Below are 23843 nucleotides of genomic sequence, written 5' to 3' on the forward strand. Positions count from 1 at the left end.
TCAGAATGAACTCAGAATGTTTATGTAACAATAAATTACATTTTTACAATCAAGAATTTACAAATACATCCAAAAGTTAGTATCAAAATAGACACTTCAGAACTTTGCTAGTCAGCTCATCTCTGTACAAATACATACAAGAAGAGGTAGCATTAAAGGCCTTACAAAATGGCTTTTGGGAAGTTTCATGGACTTAAAGCAGTTCCGGAAAGCAGCCAGCAGTGCAGCCACAGAGGGATATCCAGGGAGGACCCAGGCCCACCTTCCAGAAGGATGTGGCAGGAGCTGGAGGAGGAGTTTCCCCAAGAGCACTGCTAGCAGCTTTCCACTGTATGAATATAAAATGCCTGCTCAAACTAAGGAGAAAAGCCCTTTTCCTCTCAAAAGGGGTATGGGACAAACACTTGTGTGTGGGTGGGGGGTCTGTGCTGTCCTTAAGGAAAAACAGGCATCAGTCTGCTCCTTTGCCCCTTCTACATCCTCTCTGAAGCCTTCACTGCACAGGACACACAGGTGTGTCCGTGGGTCAGTCCTCCATTCCTGGCCTTGCACTCAGCTACTTCCTACCCTCGGGTCACACAACAGATTCCTTTTTCTTACTTGTGACTTGTAAACTACCAGCAAAACAAACAGAGGGGTTTCCTATCCAACCATTAACAGCTCAGCTCCTCAGGAACGCTGGGTGCTCAAAGCAGCACAGCACAGCTGCTGCATCCCAAGCCAGCCCTGCTGCTCCTGGCTATCCATGCCTATCCAGCAGCACCCTCACTCAAGACAGAACATTCTAGTACTAAATGGAATTCTCAGCAGAAATCCCAACATTTAATATCCACGTGAAACTGTTTTCCCTTCAACTCCAAGCCGAACCAGCACCTTCGAGAAGAAAAGGCGGCAGGGTTCAGGCTCCTCCAGCGCCTCCCTTTTCCTCTCCTCCCCCGAGGAGGCGGAGTGAGCCCGGGTCAGAGCCAGCCCCGGCTCTCGGCCTCCCTGTGCACGGACGCCTGGCACTGCTCCAGCGTCTGCTCCAGCTGGGCCAGCTGGCAGCAGCCCACTTCCAGCCTTTCCCTGGGAGACAGGAGAGAAAGGTTAGCAGGACACGGCACAACAGCAATCTTTACAAATACTCCTTACATTTTCAAGGACGTTTCCATCAAACTCAAGCAGCAGCAGTGACTTTTGCACTACAGCTGCTACATCAGAGGATTTCACATGAGCTCCTTGCAACAGCTGACCCACAGCTGCCACAGGCAGAGCCCCTGGTCCCTTCCAGGGCAGGTAAAATTGTCAGGAGAGGTCACTGACATCAACCTTCTGCAGAGATCTGGGATTCTGGAAGGTTCAGTTCAACCATCCTTCACACACTGACATAGCCTGTACTCACACTCAAAATAAGGATCTGGATACACCCCCTTACAACTTAGACCCTTTCAAAAGAGTAATCTCAACCTGATCACATATAAACATGCCTAACTTAGAATCTTTTGCAAACCTTTCTCAAAAGACCATTTCAAAGCTGCTCCTCAAAAAAGGAAGAAAACCCCAGTCACTGAGTTAGTTCCCCAAGCACAGCCCGAGGGCTGCCAGGGAAGTCTCCAAAGCACCTGCTCTACTCTGCTGAGCACAGATTGCCACACACTGTTTTCTTTATGCCTGTATCAGTACAGGTCTAGAGCCATCACCTTGTGGGAGTGCAGAATTTCCACACACTCTTTTCTCTATGCCTGTATCAGTACAGGTCATCAACCTGGGGGAGTGAAGCTTTTAAACTGTTTTTTATTACTGATATAAATATTGAATGTCTCCCTCCCTGAATAACTGTCTCCTTGCTTGCAAACTGCACATGAAACTTAACAGAACATTCATGGACCCAGAATTAATCCAGGCAAAGGGAAGCTTTTTAGAGTAATTCACCCTCCAGCCTTTCACTCAGCTGATCCTGGCCAGTGACAGCTCATTCATATCCACACAACAGCAATATCCAGTTACCTGCCCTTTATTAGCCAGCTCAGAATTATTAAAAATCCATGATGGCATTTTAGAAACCTCCCAGAGCCTGGATTCACAAACCTTCAGTGCCACAAATTCATAAAGAAATGAGCCAGAAACCACTGGCAGAGGAGAGAGGGCTCAACACCTCCCTTCAACAGCTGAAAATCTCCAAGCAGGCACTGATGCCTCAGGTCAAATTTAATTTCTGTCCTCTCCTGCTCTGTGCTAATCGGGCATTAAAATTAAAAAGGGAATTAAAAAAAAAAACAAAAAAACATTTATTTTCCCTACACTACTCCTACAAAGGGGGATTTTTATTGACCCAGATGATTCCTCTGATGGTACCTTGGTAGTACAGGTGAAAAAGCTGCCTCTGCTCCCCCAGTGGGGTCAGTAACTGGCTCACCTGTAGAGCTCCTGTGAAACACATTCATACAGCTCCTCAGCAGTGAACTTCAGACTGTTATTGATCTAAAACAAAGAAAGAATTAATACAGTAATTTATCAAGTATCACATGTCTTCTACAATTATGCAGTAGGAAGAGCAGATACAGCTCATGTACTCCATAACAGGTTCTCAAGTTGAGACAGTACATTAAAAATGTCATCCTGTATCTTGCAATTAAATCTAATATTACTAATTCCAGCTCCATTTTCTAACCACTTCAGCAAAAATCTAAAAACCCTTCAAGAATTTTTCCTCCCCTCTCAAGTTACCTATAGTTTTATTTACATATACATATTTTTGGATATATGTGTGTATCTCAAATGAAATAAGCTCTGACTTGCATCAATTCCAAAAATATATCTGAAGGCCCAAACCCCAAATATATTTCCCTGCACAGCAGAGCACTGCAAGCCTGAAATATGTAACATATTAAACAGAAATATTCTACTAAAAACATTCATTACAAGGCTTTTTATTCTCAACAGCAAGTCATTCACACCAAGTGAGCACTCAGCAAATCATAGGAACAACTCAAATACCTGTTGAAATCCAACCAAAATTTATCTTTATGTTCAACAACTAATAAATAAGAGCAAAGAATCAAAATTCTTAATGGAAATACAGTGATGAGACATGACCTCAGAGCTTCTTGAAATAAAAGCTGTAAGTGAAGTGATCAAATCCCAAAGAAAATGTCATACCTCATGTCTTCTGAGGAAGTTATAGAGGGTCCAAATATCTTGGAAACTGCTGGTTGGGGTTAAAATTCTGAAAAAGAAAAGTTTGAAGATGATTTAAAGCAAGTAGAAAAGGAGTCTGTGAAAGAGTTAAAAAATAAGTCAGAAATCTTCAAGGGAAAAAAAAATACTTGAACAAAAAGGAAATTATGAACTTTGAAGAATTCTCCCTTCCACTACTCTAATAGAATTAAAGAGCTTATTATTTCTGTGAGGACTTTTCTGGAGGCTTTTTCTAATTAACAATTCCCTCCATGTTTTTGTGAGCCATTTCTGAATGAGGGAGGAGGGAGGAAACCCAACATTAACTGAAAGCCCCTTGGTGCCCACCAGTGAGGCCCCTGGGCTCACACACAACATTCCCACCCCAGCTTTAACTCATTCCCTCCAGATTCCCACGTGCAGCCCAAATGCTGCAACTCACTTTCCATTTTTGTTACTTCTAATAAGCACCAATTCCACTCAATACAGCCAAGGGCCAGTGGGATGTAACAGCTGAAGAGAGGTGGCTTTAATGAAGCTTCTTGATGGACATCCTTTTCCACAAGGCTCCAAAGCCAATACAGTAAAGAACTTGGTTTTTAACAAAATTAATTATCCTCATCTATTCAGGCAGATACAATTCAGTTCCACCTCAGTGTAACTTCATTTGCATTCACCAGGAAAAGCAGAACCCTCCTAAATGCTGCAAAATGTACCTTAAAATCAACACAAAATTAAAACACAAGTAACACCTTATATATATTAAGAAATACTGACAAAATTCTGGATTTTTAAGTCTTACATAGTTAAATCATGATTAAGATAATGACTGGACTTGGAAAAAGAAAATCTTTTGGGGAAAGCACTATTTAGTTTCCCATGGGAAAGTGCCCAAATTCTCTTCCTCCTCTTGCAAGCTGTAAGCTTCATTTATGAATGAATTAATTAGGAATTGAAAAAGCACAGGAAAGTAACAGAGTAAGTTTAAAAACACCAGTTAAAGGAGCCTGTGTTTGAAGCAGGCTAGAAGACCATGACACAGCACAGGATTTATTGTTGAGTCTCCTCTAAAAGCAGAGCGTCTACTGCTTTTTCTCATCATTTTTCATAGGAATTATCACCAAAAATTAGTCATGCATTCTTCCCTCCGCTTCCTAAGAAGCAGTACCCAAAATGTTTGCCTTAATAGGAGTCAGGAAGGGAACCAAGTGGCTGCTCTGCCTAAAAACACCTCAGAGCCTTCCCCGGGCACCGCAGCGACAATCGGCTTTGACAGCGGAAAATGCCGGCAGGGAGAAGCTGCCAGCAACCCTCCATGGAAACGCTGGGAATCCTGGCAGCTGCAACTGCACAGCAGCTCCCACTCCCCAGCAGCTCCCATTCCCACCCAACAAAGTGGGATTCTCCCACTGCCACACCCAGCAGCTCCCACTGCCCACCCCAGCAGCTCCAGGCTATCCAGCCCTGCCTATCACACTCAGCACACCTGCAGCAGCAGGAGCAGAGCATCCTGAACCTGGGAGAGGCTGAATTATATGAATTATTCCTCATGGAATCATTCCCTTCAGTCCAGGCAGATTCCTCATGCAATCATTCCCTCCAGTCCAGGCAGATTCCTCATGGAATCATTCCCTCCAGTCCAAGCAGAACCTGCCTGGCTGCTGCCATCAGCCTGGATGCACAAGTGGACACAACATAAAAGTTAAGGTGTTATGAATCATCTCACCCCAAGGCCATCACAAAATCCTGGGGCAAAATTTGTCCATCCCTGTTCTTCCTGCTGTGCCAAGGACTGAGCTGCCATTGGAAAACCTGGCCATGGGAGCTCTCCAGAGGAAGGATGGAGGGAACACTCTCAAGTGTATCCCTGCAAGACCTCAGGTGTGTGGACAAACTCATTGTGCTTCCAGCTCTTTGGGGAAAAAAACCAAATTGTGTAATTAATCATCCAAGTAACCTCATGTTAAACCCTGTACCTCATTTTATGGCCTTTGCCTGGACGGAGCCAATGGTTTCTGGGTTTGCACTGTGGAATGAGAAGTCTGACATTTGGCTCCAAGTTTTTATAGCAGCTCCCAATGTAAGAGATTTGTTGTTTTGAGGGGGGAGCCCTCACTCCACACAGAACCCTGGGAAGCTGCTGAGCTGCACCATAACTCCCCCACAGATTCCCAACAGGTCAGCACTCACAAAACAGCCTGGTGCTGTCTGCAGCTAAACAGGGGCTGCAACACCAGTGCCAGTCTGGGAATATATTCTTCTGCACAAAACTGACACATTCCTGTCTGCAGAGCAATGATTTCTCAGCACCACTGCTCCCTACTGCTTTCAGTCACTTCATGTTCCTTTCATCACCTGTAGCCACCCCCCTGTGCTATGGAAAATGGACATTTTAAGGGAATGGGAAGCACTGGGAAATTTGGATCTGTCTGTAGGAGCATTGACTCTGCCTCCATTACTTCATTAAATCAAGTTGCCCTCATTTCAATGGAAGTCTCTCAGTGATAAAACATCTGCCTCAACTGTAGAACTATGTCTGGAGAACTGCCTGTAAATCAGTAATCCATGAAGCAAAGGGCTTTTACATCCAACTGTTCTAAGCAGCCATGTGAACCTCAGCACTACAACACCAACCACTGCTGCTGCTCCTCTCTCCACGCTGCTTCAGAAGCAGAGGGTGGAAATCCATGGAATCACTTGGCCTTTGCATCAGCACAGCCTTGCACAGCCACACCACAACACCCCCCATTCTGTACTTCAGCTTCAGCCTAGAACTCCAGAAGGGTTCTACACAGTTTTGTGGAAATATTGAGCATGTGAGGTAATAAAGGGAATGTCAAAGAAAGACCCAAGAAATGACTATGGATACCTGCCACCAATTGGAGGTTAAATGCTGTCTTGGGGGCAGGAGGGAGAAAGGATACAGTCAGACTTGATGATTTCATCTCAAGTGTTTCCCGAACCACTCTCAATGTTTATCTCCTATCCTGTCAATGATCTGATGCCAAGCACAAGGTGTAAGATACAGTAATAAATAGAAATGGATAAGAAATAGATCAAACTGTCTCAGCTGTCAGCCCCTGCTGGCATCCCTGGCTCTACAGGCTCCAAACACTGTAGCTTTAGAGCCCCATGTTTGCAACCTTTCTGCTTTCCAGACTGCTCTAAAGGCACCAGGGGTGTGAGCAGCTGCACAGCACCACCTCTGCCCTGTCCCCTGGGGAGCACTGCCCACCTCCAGCTCTGTTCGAGCTTTGTTTCTTACAGCTGTCATTAAAATTGGCACAACACAGCATTTCAGTTTGGGGCTGGCAGCAGAGAAGGCTGCAGGTAAGTTCTGTGTCAGGTTTCACCTAAATGCATAAAATCATAAAGATCAAACAAGTAGTGATTGGAATGTCTGATATTTTTTGAACAGGGAGCTAATGTGCATTTTCCTTCCAAAAAGAGACTGTGTGCAGAGAAGATTGAAGGCAGAGCTCTTCATCTAAAGACTTTATGGCAGAAATTATTAACTGACACCAGAGCCTAAGGGAATGAAGACAATTCTCTATTGAGACACCAAAGAGGAGAGACCTCAATTCCTCCACTGACCAGCTGAAAAAATAGAGGACGCAGTTTCTCTGCATCTGAGGAATTCTGTACTAAAACTAGTAACACGGCAGAATTGTTTTAAATTATTTCAGTTCATTGATCAGTGCTGATATAGTAACACTCTCCTGCACTACTGAAATCTTAAGAAATTACACTTTTAATTTACAAACATTTCTAGAGTCCTGGACTAAACCACATTTTTCCAAACCACTGGGAGTGTGAGAGAAATTCAATTTAGATAATATATTAGAAAAGCAGAACTCAGGCTCCTTATGCAGTCAGAAACAGACAAATATTTTACAGGTGACAGCATATTAGTATAAATATTTAGGAGGCCTGTATCTAAGTGTATATGCTATAAGATGTGACTGATTTTCAAGTTGGCATATGAACAAAAAAATTCTTTTTTAGCCAAGAGATGAAAGGAAAAAATCCAACTTGAAATAAGTGCATCAATTAACCCAAGACTGAATTTTCTTTCTTTCCTATGAACAAGGATTTCTTATCTAAAAGAAACCTGGCAGGAAACATTAAGACAATGTCCAATTCCCTAGGGCTGCATACAGAAACTTAGAATCACAAGTTCTATTCAGCTGAGGGCAAACATCAGCTAATCTAAACCATTATTTCATTTTATAGGGTTAATTTAAGAGACTTTAAATAAGGTGCCCCAATTAACTGGTTCCAAATAATACCCAACCCAAATAGAAATATAAACCACCAGTGAGAACACTCACAAAACCTCAATCCAAAATTATTTAAAATCATGTAATGGTTTCACAATTTTACTGGATACTTAAATTTCAGAGGTTTCATACCATTTGCCCATTACCAACAGCAAAGGTATATAGTTAGAACATGCTCACTGTACTGATTATCTTAATTTCAGACCTGAAGGCTGTCATTGCTGGCATGCAGAATTGTGCAATACAAACACACTCTGCTACCAGTGCTATTAGTGGAAGAAATCAAGACAAAATAAAAAAACCTGCATGGTGTTACAGAAATTACCAGAACAGAGTAATATGCCAAAAGCTGTTACACATCTTCAATGAAACAGATTTTTTTTTCCTTTTCTATATCTGTACTTGTCATTAACATGTTCTAGCCATCAAGCCTGAATAGCTGGGGTAGTGCCACTGGGTAGTTTGGTGGTTTTTTTATGATTAAGGGTATCATTACATTTATCTCAAAAATCATTACCATGTTTTTCTAATTGTTTTTAACAATCTGAAAATCTAAATTTTTAATGCAGTTGAACTTTCAACATCATTTACTGGTAAAGCTTCAAACTTCCACAAGACACTTTTTCTCTTCTTTGTTCAGGATAGCAGGGATCAGAAGGTACCACAGAATCAGCTGTATTTGATCATTAAAAGCTGTGCTACCTCCAAATATTCAAGACAGAACATTCTCACTGTTTTTTCTCCAGTGCCTCCTTTTCTGCAATCATGCCATTAGATTAAGTCACTGAGAGGCATTTTTTTCAAAAATCAAGAAATATAAATATGTTGCAAGGTCAGTTTTAGAGCAAAATGAAAGTGAGGCGTCTCTGCCCATGGCAGGGAGTGGAAACAGATGAGCTTTAAGGTCCCTTCCAACCCCACCCATTCTGGTTCTATGAAAGCTTCTGAATTTTTGCTTTAATACTCTGTAATATTCATAAAACTGCAATGAGACATTAACCTGGCTCCTGGCTCTTTGGAAAAGCTCCTCAGAGCTCTCAAACTCCCTAAATCCCTCCACTCAAGGCCAATGCAGAAAATGCTTGGAACAAATTCTCCCCATTACTTGCTCCACAATGCCACCTACTGCAAACCTGCACATCAGAGCAGGCATTTCCAAAGTGTCCAGCAAAACTACTCCATTCCAACAATCAGCCTGTCTATTTTTATTTATTACTAGGAGGTTTTATTTTTACAGAGCTCTCCCACAAAGAAAACCAACAGTTTTAAATTAAATACCTCTGCAACACAAAAATAACCATTCTGAATAGTCCATATTCCCATTTAATCTCATCCATCACATTTATAAACTGGTACCACAGGACGTCTTGCAAAAACTTTAGTATCAGAATGAAGAGAGCAAAGTTTAGCAGTAGCCTACTTGATTGAAACAATTTCCTTAGAGGGGGAAAAAACCCACCAGCAATAAATTTAATCCATCAGCACTCAGCTGCTCAAGTTCACATTCCTACCCATACTTTTCTGTTTCTAATTTTTACAATATTTTGATAATTTATATTTGAAAGAGAGACTGGAATTCTTTGAATGGATCTATATTTCAGTGCCATGTAAAAAGGACTAAGCCAAGACAACACAGGAGACTCCTTATTCTTCCTGAAACTTTCAATTTTTTGTGCTGTTAAAAAACAGTGGAGGGATGGGGCTCCCCCTGCCAGAGGGCAGGGTTAGATGGGATACTGGGGAAGAATTCCTCCCTGTGAGGGTGGGCAGGCCCTGGCACAGGGTGCCCAGAGAAGCTGTGGCTGCCCCTGTGGATCCCTGGCAGTGCCCAAGAACAGGTTGGATGGGGCTTGGAGCAACCTGGGATAGTGGAAGGTGTCCCTGCCCATGGCAGGGGTGGCACTGGATGGGCTTTGAGGTCCCTCCCAACTCAAACCACTCTGGGATTCTGTGATTCTGTGAAGACAGAGGGAATATTATCCTGCCTAAAGAAAAAATGCAGCTGATTGTTGTTGTTGTTATGGCTATCATGAAGAACTGGGAACAGCAAAACCCCAAAACTTTACAACCTTCACTCTACTGGAACTTTGTCCCCATCTGAGCAGGCCTCACATTTGAAACACAAATGCCCTGAATTATTCAAAGTTCCTGCCATCAAAACTGATGTATTAATCATAATGATTAATCATTAATAGCTCCAGTTACACCTGAGCAGAGGCAACTTGCTGGTCAAACACTGGAAAACAAATCCCAGGCAAATTCCCTGCAAGAGATCTCCACATCTGCAACACTTCCATGTTGATCTTTTGCTACCAATGGTTTAAGGCAGCCTTGACCTTGGCAGCAGGATTTTTACTGCAAATCATGTCACCAAGCACACAGAATAAAGAGTGGTTTGCTGCTGAAATACTTCAGACTTTTGTGACTTCAGGTGCCTGTGACACATTTGTGGCCAGCTGCAGCGCTCACCTGCCAATGCCCTCACGGATGTCCTTCACTGCCACCAGCAGCTTCTGCAGGCCCAGAAAAGCCTCCTCAAACGAGGCCTTGCCAGCCATGGTCACTGCACTGGGGTCCAGCTTCTGGAACAGCTCAATACTGAAATTCAAAAGAAATAAAGAAGAGATAGAAAAGCAGTTAATAAAAAAGCTCAGATTCACATAACAATTTGCATGCTCCCAACTTTTGTGTGATTTTTTTGTTGGCATTATCAATTAATCTAAATTCATTAAATTACAGAGTAAAAAAAGCACAGTTGCTAAAGTGTGCTCGTTTGAAAGTTATCTAAGGCTATGTGTTAGTTCTGAGCCTTTTTAGCAAGCTGTACCTGTACAAGTTCATGGTGTTCCAAACACCTTCCAGGACTGACCAGATTTCCTGGTGCCTGTTTTCCTGAGCCACATGAAAGCTGGGTTGTGGCTCTTTTTCCTCAGTGCTTTGCAGATTGGGCATCGTGGCTTCCATTTTTTCACACGCAGCATTTTCTGAAAGAACCATGATGTCTTCTGATAAATCCTGCTCACTGTCTGCCCTCACCTTATAAAACAGTTCAGCAAACAAATAATCAATGTACTTGGTTCCTAACTTCAGAAAACCAGAATCTACACACTTCTACAGATTTTTTTTAAGCGTTGCTCAAGAAAACAAGGCTGAACTCTTTGAGTCACCTTGGTTACAGTCTCTGCTTCCAAAGCCTCTCTTGATAGTTTGGGCTGGCAGAGACCTCAAAGCCCATCCAGTGCCACCTCTGCCATGGGCAGGGACACCTTCCACCAGCCCAGGTTGCTCCAAGCTCTGTCCATCCTGGCCTTGGACACTGCCAGGGATCCAGGGGCAGCCACAGCTTCTCTGGGCACCCTGTGCCAGGCCCTCACCACCTTGGCAGGGAGGAATTTCCTTCCTGAGAAGTTTTCAGACAGAGCCTGATTCTCATAACACAGAACATCAGCTTCAGGGCTGACTGCATTGCACAGAGGGCCCAGCACAGGCGACTCCCGACCTTTCTTTCCCTTTTATCCTTCTCTAAAGACACCAAGAACTCTTGACAGCTGTTCTGACCTATCTTCTTTCCTATAAATCCAAATATTTCATCCATGCTCATGACTCCAGTTTTTACATCATTACATTCAGAAGTGACAATAGCCATAAACCAAGATAGTTGGAATTTCCTCCTCAGAGCTGAGCTGGAAATGAAGACTAACTTCTGAGAACACAAAAGGGGCCAGCAGAACCACCACAAACATTCCCAAAAAGGGAATCCCTTCTTCAGCTACACAGACAATGAAAGCTGAAGTAACACACTTAAGAACAGCAGTATGGGACCCATGTCAGAAACAGCAAGTTTAACCTCTAAGGCCCATCAGATACAAATGTAATAGAAAGCTAAGACAAAATAATGGGTTTCAGTAACCCTTCTGATACTAACACATTTATATTAGAGAAAAAATGTATTAGCAGATATTCACTGCATGAAAACAAAAGTTAAAGTCAGGGTCTCTTCATTTCAAAAACACCCCAGCAACATTTCCTGGAGTAATCAGTGGAAATGATGGGAATAATTAGGAAATCTAAGCCAGGTTTGGAACATGAACAACTCGAGGATGGGGTGAGGTGGACGAACACCAAAACTGCCCTTACCCCCCCGAGGGTCTCACAGAGTTTTGCCACTTCAGCATAAGCCTGGGGCAGGACACCGTTGTAGTCTGACCTGCAGCTGAAAGCATGGAGCAAGTTTTTGGATTCCTGGAGTAGGACACGCACTGTTGAGGAGTCAAATGGTTTATCTGATGTTTAGACATTCATGTAAGAAGGAGGAAAAAAACAAGTTAGGATTTAACAGTCTTGGCAGGCAAATTTAATACTTAAATACCTAGATTAACAGAAGCACTTGAAAAGCCTAGGAAAATGGTTCAGAAGCATCAGGTACAACAATCTCAGAGAAACATGCATGAGATTGCTCACTCCTTAACCAAGTCTTCCAAATTTATCCTGGGATCTGACACAAGGATGAGCTGGCATATCTAAAATTATTCTGCAGAACAACAATATCCCAAAGAGGCAGAACCAAGAAATCCCAGGATATCCTGAGTGGGAAGGGCGCCACAGGGATCAGAGTCCAACCCTGACCCTGCACAGACACCCTAACAATCCCACCCTGTGCATCCTTGGGAGCATTGTCCAAACTCTCCTGGGGCTCTGGCAGCCTTGCCCAGCACCCTCTGGGGGAGTTCACCAGGTCTGTCAAAATGAAATGTTCAAAGACATCTTTAAACAAATGGAAGGTTTGTGAAGGTTTTATTTTAGTTTGCTTCTTTTTAAAACAAACCTCCCTGTCCTCACATACCACATTAAATATCCTTTGCTCCTCCATAATTTTTTTGGTAAATGCAGATCATTTGGTCACATATAACATGGAGGCAAGGGAGGGAAAAGGATTATTTGCTTTTTAAAAATAATTCAGACCCAGGTGACCATTAATACACACAGCCAGTTCCATAACTCAAACCAGAACATGGAGGCTTTTTACAGGTTTACAATTAACTTTCTCAGGGACTGTTACCTGCACAAAGGTGTTTAGAAAGACATTCAATGCTTGAAAGTAAACTCCTTGGCACTACATAACCAAAAACAGCCATCCAGTGTTTTTTATAACATTTCAGCAGGTTTGCTAAGGTCCATGGTGGCTTCAGATACAGGATCTGGAAGAGAGTATGTCATAAACTCAAAGGCTGGTTTTCATTTAGACATGTTCCTATAAATCTCACAACTGCTCTGTTCTTCAAGAATGTGATGATTCGTGACTGCTGAAGGAGAAATTCAGCGATTCCTCAGAAATAAGACCAGATTTAAACAAGTTTATCTATTAATAAACATTTGATTCAGCAGCACCATGGGTTAAACAGTGATGCTCATTCAGAAGAAATGCACAATCAATCAGTCAGATGATTTGTGGTTTCTCATTCCTCAAAAAATCTTAGGACTTTTGATTTATGTCAAAACTGATCCAATGAGTTACTTGTGCACAAAAGCCAACAGTAACAAGAATAAAAACAGTAAATTTGCCTTTGATTTTCCAGTACTGTTACAAAGTAAAAATAAACACTCTGACTACTTACACATGAAGTAAAATACGTGTGTTGCAAAAAACTTGAGAATTCATTACTATCGAGTGAAACCAGTGTTTGAAGATATGTTGAAAGAAATTAATTAAGTGAATAGAGAAGTGATTGAAAGCAGCTAATCAGGGCACCTTGGGAAAAAACAGTCACTCCATGATTTTGGGGGATTTTTAAAGCCACAGAGGCTTATATGCAATAAATTTAAACTTTTAACAACCCCACTCCAGCTACAAAATGGAATCTAAAGTAAAGCATGGATGATTTGAAAGTGTCTTGTACATGGGTATGTATCTTCTGCAAACCATACTTCTGCAAGCATATTTAGAGGTTCTCATTAGTACCCTTGTCATTCTGCATCTGCACTGGAATCAGTTTAGGTGGGAACAGTTTTATCCACATCTGTTCTGGTGGGGAAGAAATGCCTGCAACAAATACCGTGATACTATATAGAACATGATGGAATGATTTCTTGCAGGATGTATTTACAGTGCAGGGTTTTACTTGAGTAGCAAAACTGAAATAGAATTTTAATGCCACTAATAAAAATAATTCTGAAACTTCACACTGAGAAAGCAGCAGCCCTGTTGCTGTGTCATTAAAATTCTATTAAAATACTGCATGTGTTGCACACTAGTGATCAAACAGGATAATCTTGCTATAAAATGAAATATTAGAAGTGTGCACTGAGCTGTCCCCTGACAATGATCAGGGACCTGGATGACTTGGCTTTGGCTTGGCACAGGTATTAATAGCAATAAAATATCAAGGACATTCAAACCTTTCAATAATCAAAATATCAAGCAAAATGATGTAAGAAACCACCTCCATCCACAGGTTTCCAAATGCAAGTTTCATTTCAGTCTCCAAAATACAAGACAAAGCTTCTCCTAAGTTCTTTTCAAGGTCTGGAAGCACATTTGGGAATTGTGCAGTAAAACCAGCATCAGCTCTTGTCTTCCCAAATTCTGTATCTGTCAAATCAATGACACAAAAGGCAGTTATTGGAACTGGGTTTATATCTAATTCATCTTGATGGCACATGAAGAACTTGTCCCCATAAATGAAGACACACTGCACTTAGGTTTATAAAGCAGGTGTGCTTCACCTAATTAAGTTTCAATTATTTCTAGTTATACCCACTTGTACTGTGTGTATTTTTAATTAAGAGCTACTAACCAAGAAGGTTAATGTCCCCAGAGTATTATTCATTAGTGATCTTACTCCACATTTCTTTTTTCCTTAAATAACTTAGATCATATACAGCCAGCAGGGTTATCAGCAAGCACAAGAGGATCTCTGTAAGCTGTGCCTGTATCTTTGGAAAAATGAAAAAAAAACCTCCTTCAGTCCCAAAAAGTTCTTTTAAATTACTCTAAACACAGGAAATTAATGCAGTGGTTTTTTCTATAAAATAAAAATGTCATATTTTAATTTCCTAGAACTCTGAGATGGTTTAATTAACATCTCCAACTTTCAGAAAACTTTTGAAAAAACCTTCCCCAAACAAAAAAAAACATTCATAAAGATTCAAAGCACAGGAAAAGTGAAGGTATAGTAGCAACTGTTCTTCCTCTACCCCATTGATTTTTACAAACCACCATATTCCCCAGACTCACCCTGCTTTGGCTGCTGCAGCTCCTCAGAGTTCTGGGGCCTGTTTACATTCACATTCTGCAGAGCAGTGACCAGATCAGCTTTGCAGAATGCCTTGACCTCACTCACAATGGCTTTATTACACAGATTTTTATCATCCCTGGAAAATAAGTAATTGCTGTCAACAAAGGAATAAAAGCAGCACACTGTATTTGGAAAACTTATTTTGTGAACTTGATTATATAGATGAAGTTCTCTTTTTTAAGCAATTAGAAGCAGTTCAAAAATTTAAACCAGAAAATTAGGTAAAAATGAGAAACAGACTGAGAAGTGTTTCAGGGTCTTGGTTTAAGAAAACAATACTATAATTGCTACAGCAGTGATGCTTACTTGCTATGATCTCAGAAAGCAAAGCAGGCAATAATTCTAAGACAGCACTATCTTATTTGATGGCTGCAGTTAATTCTCCTTGTTGAGATCCTTTCGAAACATTCTGCTGGCCAAATCTTCATCCCAGATGCCACTCTGAGGTTCTGCTCCAGCAGAACTACTTTAAAAACCCAGGACAAAGTTGCATCCCAGTACTTTCTAAAAAATTCCCACTGCTTATATTGCTGGAGGATAAAGAGATTTTTGGATGAAAACCGTTCTGAAGTCACCTCCTGTTTTTTGATCAGTGAAACCTAAAATCACCACCATGACCCCATGAACACTGTGACTGAAATGGTATTTTTAACAGCCACTTGTGTCAACTTGAATAACCCAAATGGTGCCCAGACTTTTAATCTCACTCACTGAACCATGTAGGAACTGGTTCTGGCCAAGACCAGAGCAAGTAGAGCCAAGGAGTATTAGTGCTTTGAGCTGGCTTTACCTGCTCCTATCAAATTCAGAATCAATACCCAGAGGTCAGCTGTTATCCTCACAAACAGGAACAGCAGCAAATCCATCCCCAGCTTCTCTCTTTCTAAGACTAACTCCTTCCTTGCATCTGCTCACCTGGCTGGGAACAGGGATGAAGTCTCTAACTGGATCTCAATCCTTAATTCACATAGTTTTTTCTATTTTGTAACTTCAGAAATATTTTTTTATGAGGAACTAGAATAAAATCTGAGAAAACTATGCTTTAACAAGTTTTAAAATTGAAACTTGGGTAAGCTGAATTCTATTTCAGGACTCAAGCTCATGAAGATGATTCCATCTCCAGTTGTAGTGGTTTATTACATCCTTTTACTCTAGCTTTTAATAGGGTGATTGCCCTTCCAAGAGCTCACATCAGAAAGTGCTCTTTCTTTAAGCCCTGCTTTGAAAGCAGTGTGGGAGGAGAGCTAAATGCAGCCAGGAACTCACGTGCAGAGGACAACAAGAGCTTGTGGGAAGAGCTTCTGGTACTGCAGGCAGCACTGCAGGACACGGTCGTCGTTGTTCTCGTCACTCAGTCCATCTGCAAAGGCAGGGCAGGCACAGCTGAGGGATGTGGGCACAGCTCAGCCTCACAAACACCTCAGTGCACTCATGGTGCTCTCTGTATATTTAACACTCCCCACACCAGGACACAAGTGTAAGGTGAAAGTGAGAAACAACTGGTAAAACAATAGGTAGTGGAGACATTCACATGCCACAGCCTTGGATACACTCTGAAGGCTGCTGTAAGAAATTAGCTCATGTTAATTAGCAAACAGCAGAGTGAAGAAGTCTCCATTAAACTCAGAATTCTAAGGCTGCCACTAGGTGAAGTGCAAGGATGAAGTACCCAGCACAAATGGATTGCACATGTATTACACATTTTTTGAGAAGCCAGCTGCATGGATTGCCCCCACAGTTTGGAATCCTGGTTCTTGAGACACTTGTAGATGAACTGCACTGCAGGGATAGCTTTGTCCCGAACATGCTGCAACATTTTTCCCTTCTTCAAGTTGTCCAGCTCTTGTAGGACGACCCAGGGAATGATTAATGCAAGTCTGTCAACTCCTGGAAGGAAGAAAACCATCACCAATAAACAGGTATTTGCAGGAGCGACACAAACTGCTACAGAGAACTTTCAATTCAAGCATCATCTTTATGAAAGTTCACACCTTTCTGCCAGTAGTTTTCATAGTGAGTAGTTTTCATAGAGTTTTCTCTTGCTCGAGAGAAACTAGCATTTGAAAAGAAGCTGAAAAAGGCTGACTTCCCTCTACACTGATTACATAGAAAAGTGACAGTAGCAGGCAAACATAAAGGAGACACCATTTTAATCAGCAGAATACTTTGACAGCATTAATAACACATATTTGCACCAATTATCTTGGCACACACTTGCTGTGAGATGTTGCAGCAAGGAGAAACAGCAGCTGGAACACCAGGCTGCACATATCTCAGTGACCACAGCAGTCACTGTGCCAAAACAAGCAGCAAAAAAAGCAGCATGGGCTGGTGTTCATTGCCAACCAGCACTCCTAAACCAGGAACAGAAAGTGTGGATATTGGACCATGGTTTTATTTGTAGGTAAGTATGGGCTGAACTTTAAAGCTTTTATATGAAATACAGGGGTAAATGAGAAGTTTAATGAGTGTTCTGTTGGTCTCCCCATGACAAATACTTCAACTGTTTTCTTTCTCCTTCATATTATGAGAACAGAATTTTAGAAAAAGGCATTAATAACTATGTGCTTTACAATAAATTAGGCTGGGAATCAGCAGCCTTCTCAACATAGTGGGTCTGGTGCAGGACCAGACACTGGGAGTGTTGGTATTCTAAAAAGGCATTTCAGTGTACATAAGACAGCAGCATTCCTAACCTGAGAGAAGAAATACAGTCTGACACACTCCTGAAAATCACTTAGGCCCTAAGGAAAGGCATTTTCCAGGTGGCTGGAATAAGTGTATTCATTAGCTGAAAGCATCAAAGCACCCTAGGCATTCTGACAGATTCCAGATGTGCCTACCAAGAACTGACACGGACAATCCCAATCCTGCAAACATTAAATAACCCACAGCTTCCCAGAATATTAGAGGCAAATATTAAAGCCAGGGTCTGCATTCTGAATTCCTGAGAAACTGCTCAGTTCTGCCACCTTTACCAAGACAGAAACAAAGCACTGACGGCCTAACACTTTTTAGATAGTTTTATATTTCTAGAAAAAGAAATCCTAAAAGGAGATGCGAAAATAGAGTTCTCACTAGTAAGGGGTTAAATGCTTAAACTATGTTTTCAGAAAGGGCTAAGACTTATTTACTGCTAAGAATTCAAGCATAATCATGGGAGTATCTGCCATGATTTTCTGCAGGTACATGGGCTGTGAGCACAGTAGGTTCTGCTTCCACACCTGCGGTTTCCCTAGGATGCACCTTGTTTGGGTTCACAGAACCAGGCTCTCTGTGTGCCTTCTGCCTCTGCATGAAACCTGCTGCCTTTTTAAGGAGCCCAGGGCTTGGTTTACTTCAGGTATCCTGAAGCTCTCACAGCATCTGTTTCTCTTATAATGTCTTACTCATCAGAACATATTTACATACCTGGTATATCCTCAGATTTCAGGGATCTCACAAACTCAAGGTGACTAATCATTATATTTGTGTCAATCACCACTAGGATGTTCAGACCAGAACTAAAAGCCCCTAGGGGAAAAGAAGAGAAAACAGCAGAAATAAACAGCTGTGTGCTCCTTACTCATACCATCAATAACTGTAATTACTTGTTGCCACTAGAGAGCAAAGCAGATCCAATCATGCCATACCAGCAGAAGTATTTAAATCCTGTTCTGGAAGATCTATCTCCATGCTTGTAAGTTCTCCACAGGTCTGTACTACAGACAGGGCCATCATCTTCTCCACACGAGCAACGTGCAAGTCTTCAACTATCTGCATCTACAGGGAGAAAATGAGCATGTGTGTAATCCACTGGAAGGAATCACTTCATAATTATTCCCCAAAAAGACACTTTTGCATTAAAACTGTTAAAATTGGCTCAAAATGATGTCTGAAAAATTTTAAGTCAGTACAGGAAATACAAATCCACAAGAACTTCTACATCCAAAATACGGCCTAGAAAGATTTATGACCTTTCTACGTGGTATTCAAAAACTTTGCTGCATTTTTTTGCGACACAAACTGCAAGTTTCCTAACAGGCACTTCTTAAAAAAGATGTCTCTCTTCCAACTAAAAAGTTAAAGGATGAAACATGAGATAGCTGGAGCACGTGAGCAACTCTGAAGGCCCTTTTGTTGCACATGGTAACAGAAAGACACACTTTATCTCAGAAAGTTCCTGATTAGCAACACTTCAGCAAGTTTGCTTAGTTTTTAAAATAAATGCTCTACATTTGAGTGTAGGCCATGAGTCAACAATGTCAAATACTTGGGAAGGTCATGGAATTGTCCAGTTACACAACCTCGGTGCCCTTGGTCTTTACGACAATACAGAAGTGTTAAATGAAAGCATTACCAACCTCTTGGTCTGTTTCTGTGTTCTGACGGTCTTGAAGGGGTGGAAAGTCTTCAGAGCTCTGTAGGGAGAATTAAAAACACCACAAACACACACCCTGCCAACATTAGAAAATATCAAGGAATACTGAGGTAAAAGGGATCCCCATGTCAGGAGTTTTGGAATACAGCCCTGCAGTGTTAAACAAGTCCCTCACTCACCTTTGGGACAGGCCCAGGCTTCCTGACCTCACCTCCCTGGTAGGAGTCAGATGTGCAGGGGCCCTCAACATTCTAGAAATAAGCAGGAACAGAAGAACAACACCAGTCTTAGAAGGCTTTTTAGAGAACACTGGGTACTCCCAAGTGAATAGGGAACATAAACTACAATTATTAGCATCTACAGTATCATTTTAATATGGCTTAGATGCATGGCTTTCTTTTAAATAAATGACTGGACTACACAGCAAATTCCATCTGAACATTAACACCCCATCTTTTTTTACAATGAAAGTGCTTGACCAGGCTGCCCAGAGAGGTTTTGGGGTCTCCATCCTTTGTCCTGAGCAGTGAGCTCTGGCTGACCCTGCTTGAGCAAGGGGGCTGGACTGGATGATTTCCAGAGGTGCCTTCCAACCTCAATGACTCCCCAGCTTTGCATGTAATAACTCTTAGCATACACATAAAATGTTCACACTACTGTAACACAAACTGGAATCTCCAAACTTGCTGGGCATCTTCACCAGAACAACAGCAAAAAACCCCCATGGATCAAGATCCAGCTTGTGTTTGGCTCTGCACCACAACCTGAGCTTAGAAACAAACCCATCACAGATAAAAGGGAAGTTCTGCAGCACACATACCAATTTAGTCCCACATCCACCCCAAGCTCTCCAGGCATCACTCTGCTAGCAATGCTCTGTCTGGCAGCAAGTTTTCATTGCTTCGGTTTATTCATTCAAAAATTGAAATAACCTTATCAGCTCAAAACAAAAAATCAGCTGATTTGTACCTAAACTAAAGTATTCCACACCCCCAGCAGCAAAGCAAAGCCATGGAAGCATCTGAGCAGACACAGTCCCAAGACCTTTACTCTTCTGGTCTGTTTAACATTTAGCTGAGGAACATGGAAACAAGGTTTACATTAGGATCAGAAAAATCCACCTAGTTAGCTATGAAACCTGGCTGGATTCTGTAAGAAGACAGTTTGCTCATATAAATCTGCCATTAAGAAGCCATCCTGAAACATCTACATAATACAAAGAACGGGTTCTAATTACCTGCTTAAAACACAATGCTGTGGCTTCCAAGTCTCCTTCTTTAGTTCCTGGGTGCTCGGGAGCTTTAGGAGAACCAGGGCTGTGTTTCTTGCGTTTTCGAGAATCCAGTCGTGGTGGAGTTTCACGTGGGGAGTGTGATGATCTGTGTTTACTCATGTGCCTCTTTTTCTCAGCAAAGTCCTTGTATTCTTCTTCCTCCTCCTCCTCTTCTTCCCAGAAGCTAGATAATACACTTGGCTCCTTACTGGCAGGTCTGTCACCATGCCCAATCCCTGCAGAGCTGTCAGGTGGCTTTTTGGGAATTCTGACATCCTCACTTCGCTTTTTTGAGCTCTCTACCTTTTTATGTGGTACCTCATACACAGAGGACTTAAACTTTTCTATCATAGCTTGTTCTGCTTTTAGCTTGAGCTTACAGAGTTCAGCTTTCTCTCTCTTTTTCTTCAGTGCCTTGTCCCTCTGAAGCTCAAAGCTATGCCAGAGCCTTTTTCCTTCTCTTCCATCAGAGCGACTTCTTTCCTTGCTGGCAGTCACCACATCAGGAATGCGGGTGGTTTTGCCATGTTTGATTTCTTTGGCTTTAAACTGGATCACTATTTTCTTCTGTCTTTCTGTATGAATTGAAGAACTATCTGGGGTTTTGCTTCTCTTTGGAGATTTTTCCTGGGATCTTCCATCGGCATCATCAAAAGCACGAGAACTTCGGTGTCGCTTCTTCTCGTGCCCATCTTTCTCTGGTTTGGACCTACAGAAACATGATCAACAAAGTAATGTAATTTAGCTCAGTTAATGGAAAAGAGCAACAAAAAAGGCATCTGCATTTAATTGAGACAGAGCTAAGCTAATTTATGAGCACCATATTCCTAAATATGAACTTGAAGCAACAGTTACCCTTCAATAGTTCGATACGGCATTTTTTGGATTTACCTTTCTCCACTGTACAGCCATTTTAGCTTCCAGAAAATGGAGAAAAAGCTTTTTCTGCATTCACTGCTGGTTTGAGAGACACCCTACACAGTCGAGTTTCTTCTTATCACACAGATAAGTTTTAACAGCAGTTCAGTGATAAAGGAGGTGTGTTACCTAAAAGGTCAGTTTGGTCACACAGTGCCAAAACACACACAGCTTTCAAACTATTTATCCTGCACTGGCTGAGGAACTTGGAAAGGGAACAACAGAGGGGAATATAATACCTTTCTAGAGAAATCATTAATTCTATGAAAAATTATTAGGAACTTCCTAATAAGAGCAGAGAAAATACTCAGTAATTATATTTACTGTACACTAGGTTTAAAATATCCAAAGAAAGACTGGTTAAAACACCATATTTAGTGAACAGGCTGAAAAAAGTCTTCGGCATTAAGTCCTCAGCATTGTTATATTTTAAAATAGTTCTATTTAATGACAGATTGAGAATTTACCTCTGATGTTCTGTTTCTTCTTTTGCAGTGTGCTTGTAAGATCTTGTGTCTTCAGAGTTCTGAAAAAAAAAAAATCAGGACCTTACAGATGAAACTGCAGTTGAAAAAAAAGCCTTCATAAGACAATGTCAAAACTGGGTGGTTTGGCTGCTTAGAGAAACACTAAGGTCAAAGGGTGCCAAGGATGTGCATGCAAAGATAAGAGTGCAAAGGGTTTAACAGCACTTCATGATTTAATCATGGAGCACTTTAATGCTTACAAAGTGATTCAACAGGGTCCACTACAGCAGTGACAACTACAGACCTGAGATAGTAACATTCCTACCATGATCAACCCACAGGCACTCACTCAGGTAAAACCATGTCCACATGTAGTTTTTACACACCTCTGGGTTACAGGACTGAGGATTCCCCAAACCACAGCAGGGTGCAGGAAGTTACAACAGATAATGGTAACACATGGATTATTTTGGATATGGAAGTTCCAGACAGTTCATCCTTTCACAAATAATTCACTCTTTCAATAACTGGGGCCTGCTGACTCAGTGAGGCCATCAGGTCACTCTGCAGTGATTTTTCCTACCTAGAGATGTTGCCCGATAGATAAAGGACACAAAACTCAGGTAAGTTTTGTGCGGTGCTTTATTAAGGGCCCGGGAGCCTGTGGACTAGCGTCCCAAGTCAGAGCCCCAACTTCACGCACAGGTGCTTCCCTTCTATATACATGCGATTCATAACAAGGTCTCCAAGAAACAGTTCCCCTTGACTAGCAACAGACCCCTTGTGATACATTCCTTAGTTCACAAACAAAATCATAAATCTTCTGCTTATCTTATTCTAAGAGCATTGTATGCTGCCTCCAGACAGGTTAGCATTCTTACTTTCCTACTAGTTTAAATATTTATTAAGTTCTAAGACTACCTGCTAAGTTACACACGAAACCCAACACATACTATCAACGGCTACAGAACTGTTTTTAACAAACCAATTTGCACACAACTCATAACTAAACTGTAATTAAACATTTCGCTAAATTTCATTTCTTTTTCCAACAGAGAGGCCTTAGCTGGTTTACTCCCACACTAGAGAACACTTTATGCAAAAATCAAAGGCTTGCAGAAACCAGGGGAGTCCTAAACTAAGGCAGTTCTAAGAACTTCTGCCTGTGGCTGGTCTGGAGCTGCAGGACCAATACCAGCAATGCAAAGAACAAACAGAATGACAGACAATTCCAAAGGCTCCCCCCGGGGCCACATGCACCCCCCTGCTGTCCCAGCAGCTGGAAAGCACTGAAGGAGCTCCCCTGGGGTAGGTGGAGCTCATGATGCTCCTGGGACAACTTCTGGGGATAACAAACCCATTTCCAGCTGCTCATTTCTCTCCTCAAGGTCTATTCCCTGACAGCCATGAGTTTTCATGACATTTTTATTATTTCTTTTCAACCTACCTCCTCCTTTTCTCAAACGTTTTCATTTCATTTAATCCTCATAAGCAAATTTTCTTACTGTTCCTCTCCTCCCAGCACGACCAGTTTGGGGTATAAGACACCTCCCACCCATGCTGGGATCACACTGCAGGACACTTGTTCCTGTTAGAGATTTCCTCATCTTTTTGCTCTTAAAGGTGTATTCTGCAAACTGGTGAGGCATTAGAAAGGGCAATAAGCTGCAGTATGAGGTTTTAAGCCAAGTGTTTACCCTTTGTATTACAGAAGTAAAAAACCCAAAACACTAAGGCATCTTAGGACAAGTTATTTTTAAGATAAATTGAATAATAGTAAGGAAACCAGGGCAAGAAATAATAGTTACAAACATTTGACTTTGAACAACGTTTTCTCTATGATCAGAAAGCTTCTAACATGAATAATTCCGTTTGTAAGGCCATAATCATGCTCATTTATTAACAGTTGCAAAAAATTTTTGAGAAGACAGGTAAAAGCTCTCTTACTTTATACATATTCCTTGCAAAATCCAACAGGAAAAAAATCTAGCAAATTTAAGTGTGGATTTAATAAACTACTGATTTATAAACTATGTACTGTACTTCTAAGAGTAAATAACTTGTCAGGAGTTGAACACAAACAATAAAAAAACA

General features: G+C 41.6%; 1 protein-coding gene across 1 annotated transcript in view; it reads right to left on the reverse strand.

The window, feature by feature from the left end:
* Window positions 1-23843, reverse strand: part of SWT1 (SWT1 RNA endoribonuclease homolog) — a 25520-nt gene continuing 1677 nt past the window's right edge. Inside the window, 17 exon segments of the mRNA XM_063165449.1 lie at window positions 1-1065; window positions 2396-2460; window positions 3139-3205; window positions 9906-10034; window positions 10264-10472; window positions 11574-11719; window positions 12496-12634; window positions 13877-14025; window positions 14671-14807; window positions 15998-16091; window positions 16430-16618; window positions 18143-18244; window positions 18364-18493; window positions 19075-19131; window positions 19271-19342; window positions 20329-21073; window positions 21750-21808. Coding sequence (XP_063021519.1) covers window positions 960-1065; window positions 2396-2460; window positions 3139-3205; window positions 9906-10034; window positions 10264-10472; window positions 11574-11719; window positions 12496-12634; window positions 13877-14025; window positions 14671-14807; window positions 15998-16091; window positions 16430-16618; window positions 18143-18244; window positions 18364-18493; window positions 19075-19131; window positions 19271-19342; window positions 20329-21073; window positions 21750-21808 — 2595 coding nt within the window. The 3' untranslated portion in view covers window positions 1-959.

Source organism: Melospiza melodia, chromosome 11 (assembly GCF_035770615.1).
Source record: "Melospiza melodia melodia isolate bMelMel2 chromosome 11, bMelMel2.pri, whole genome shotgun sequence".
Classification (NCBI taxonomy): Eukaryota; Metazoa; Chordata; class Aves; order Passeriformes; family Passerellidae; genus Melospiza; species Melospiza melodia.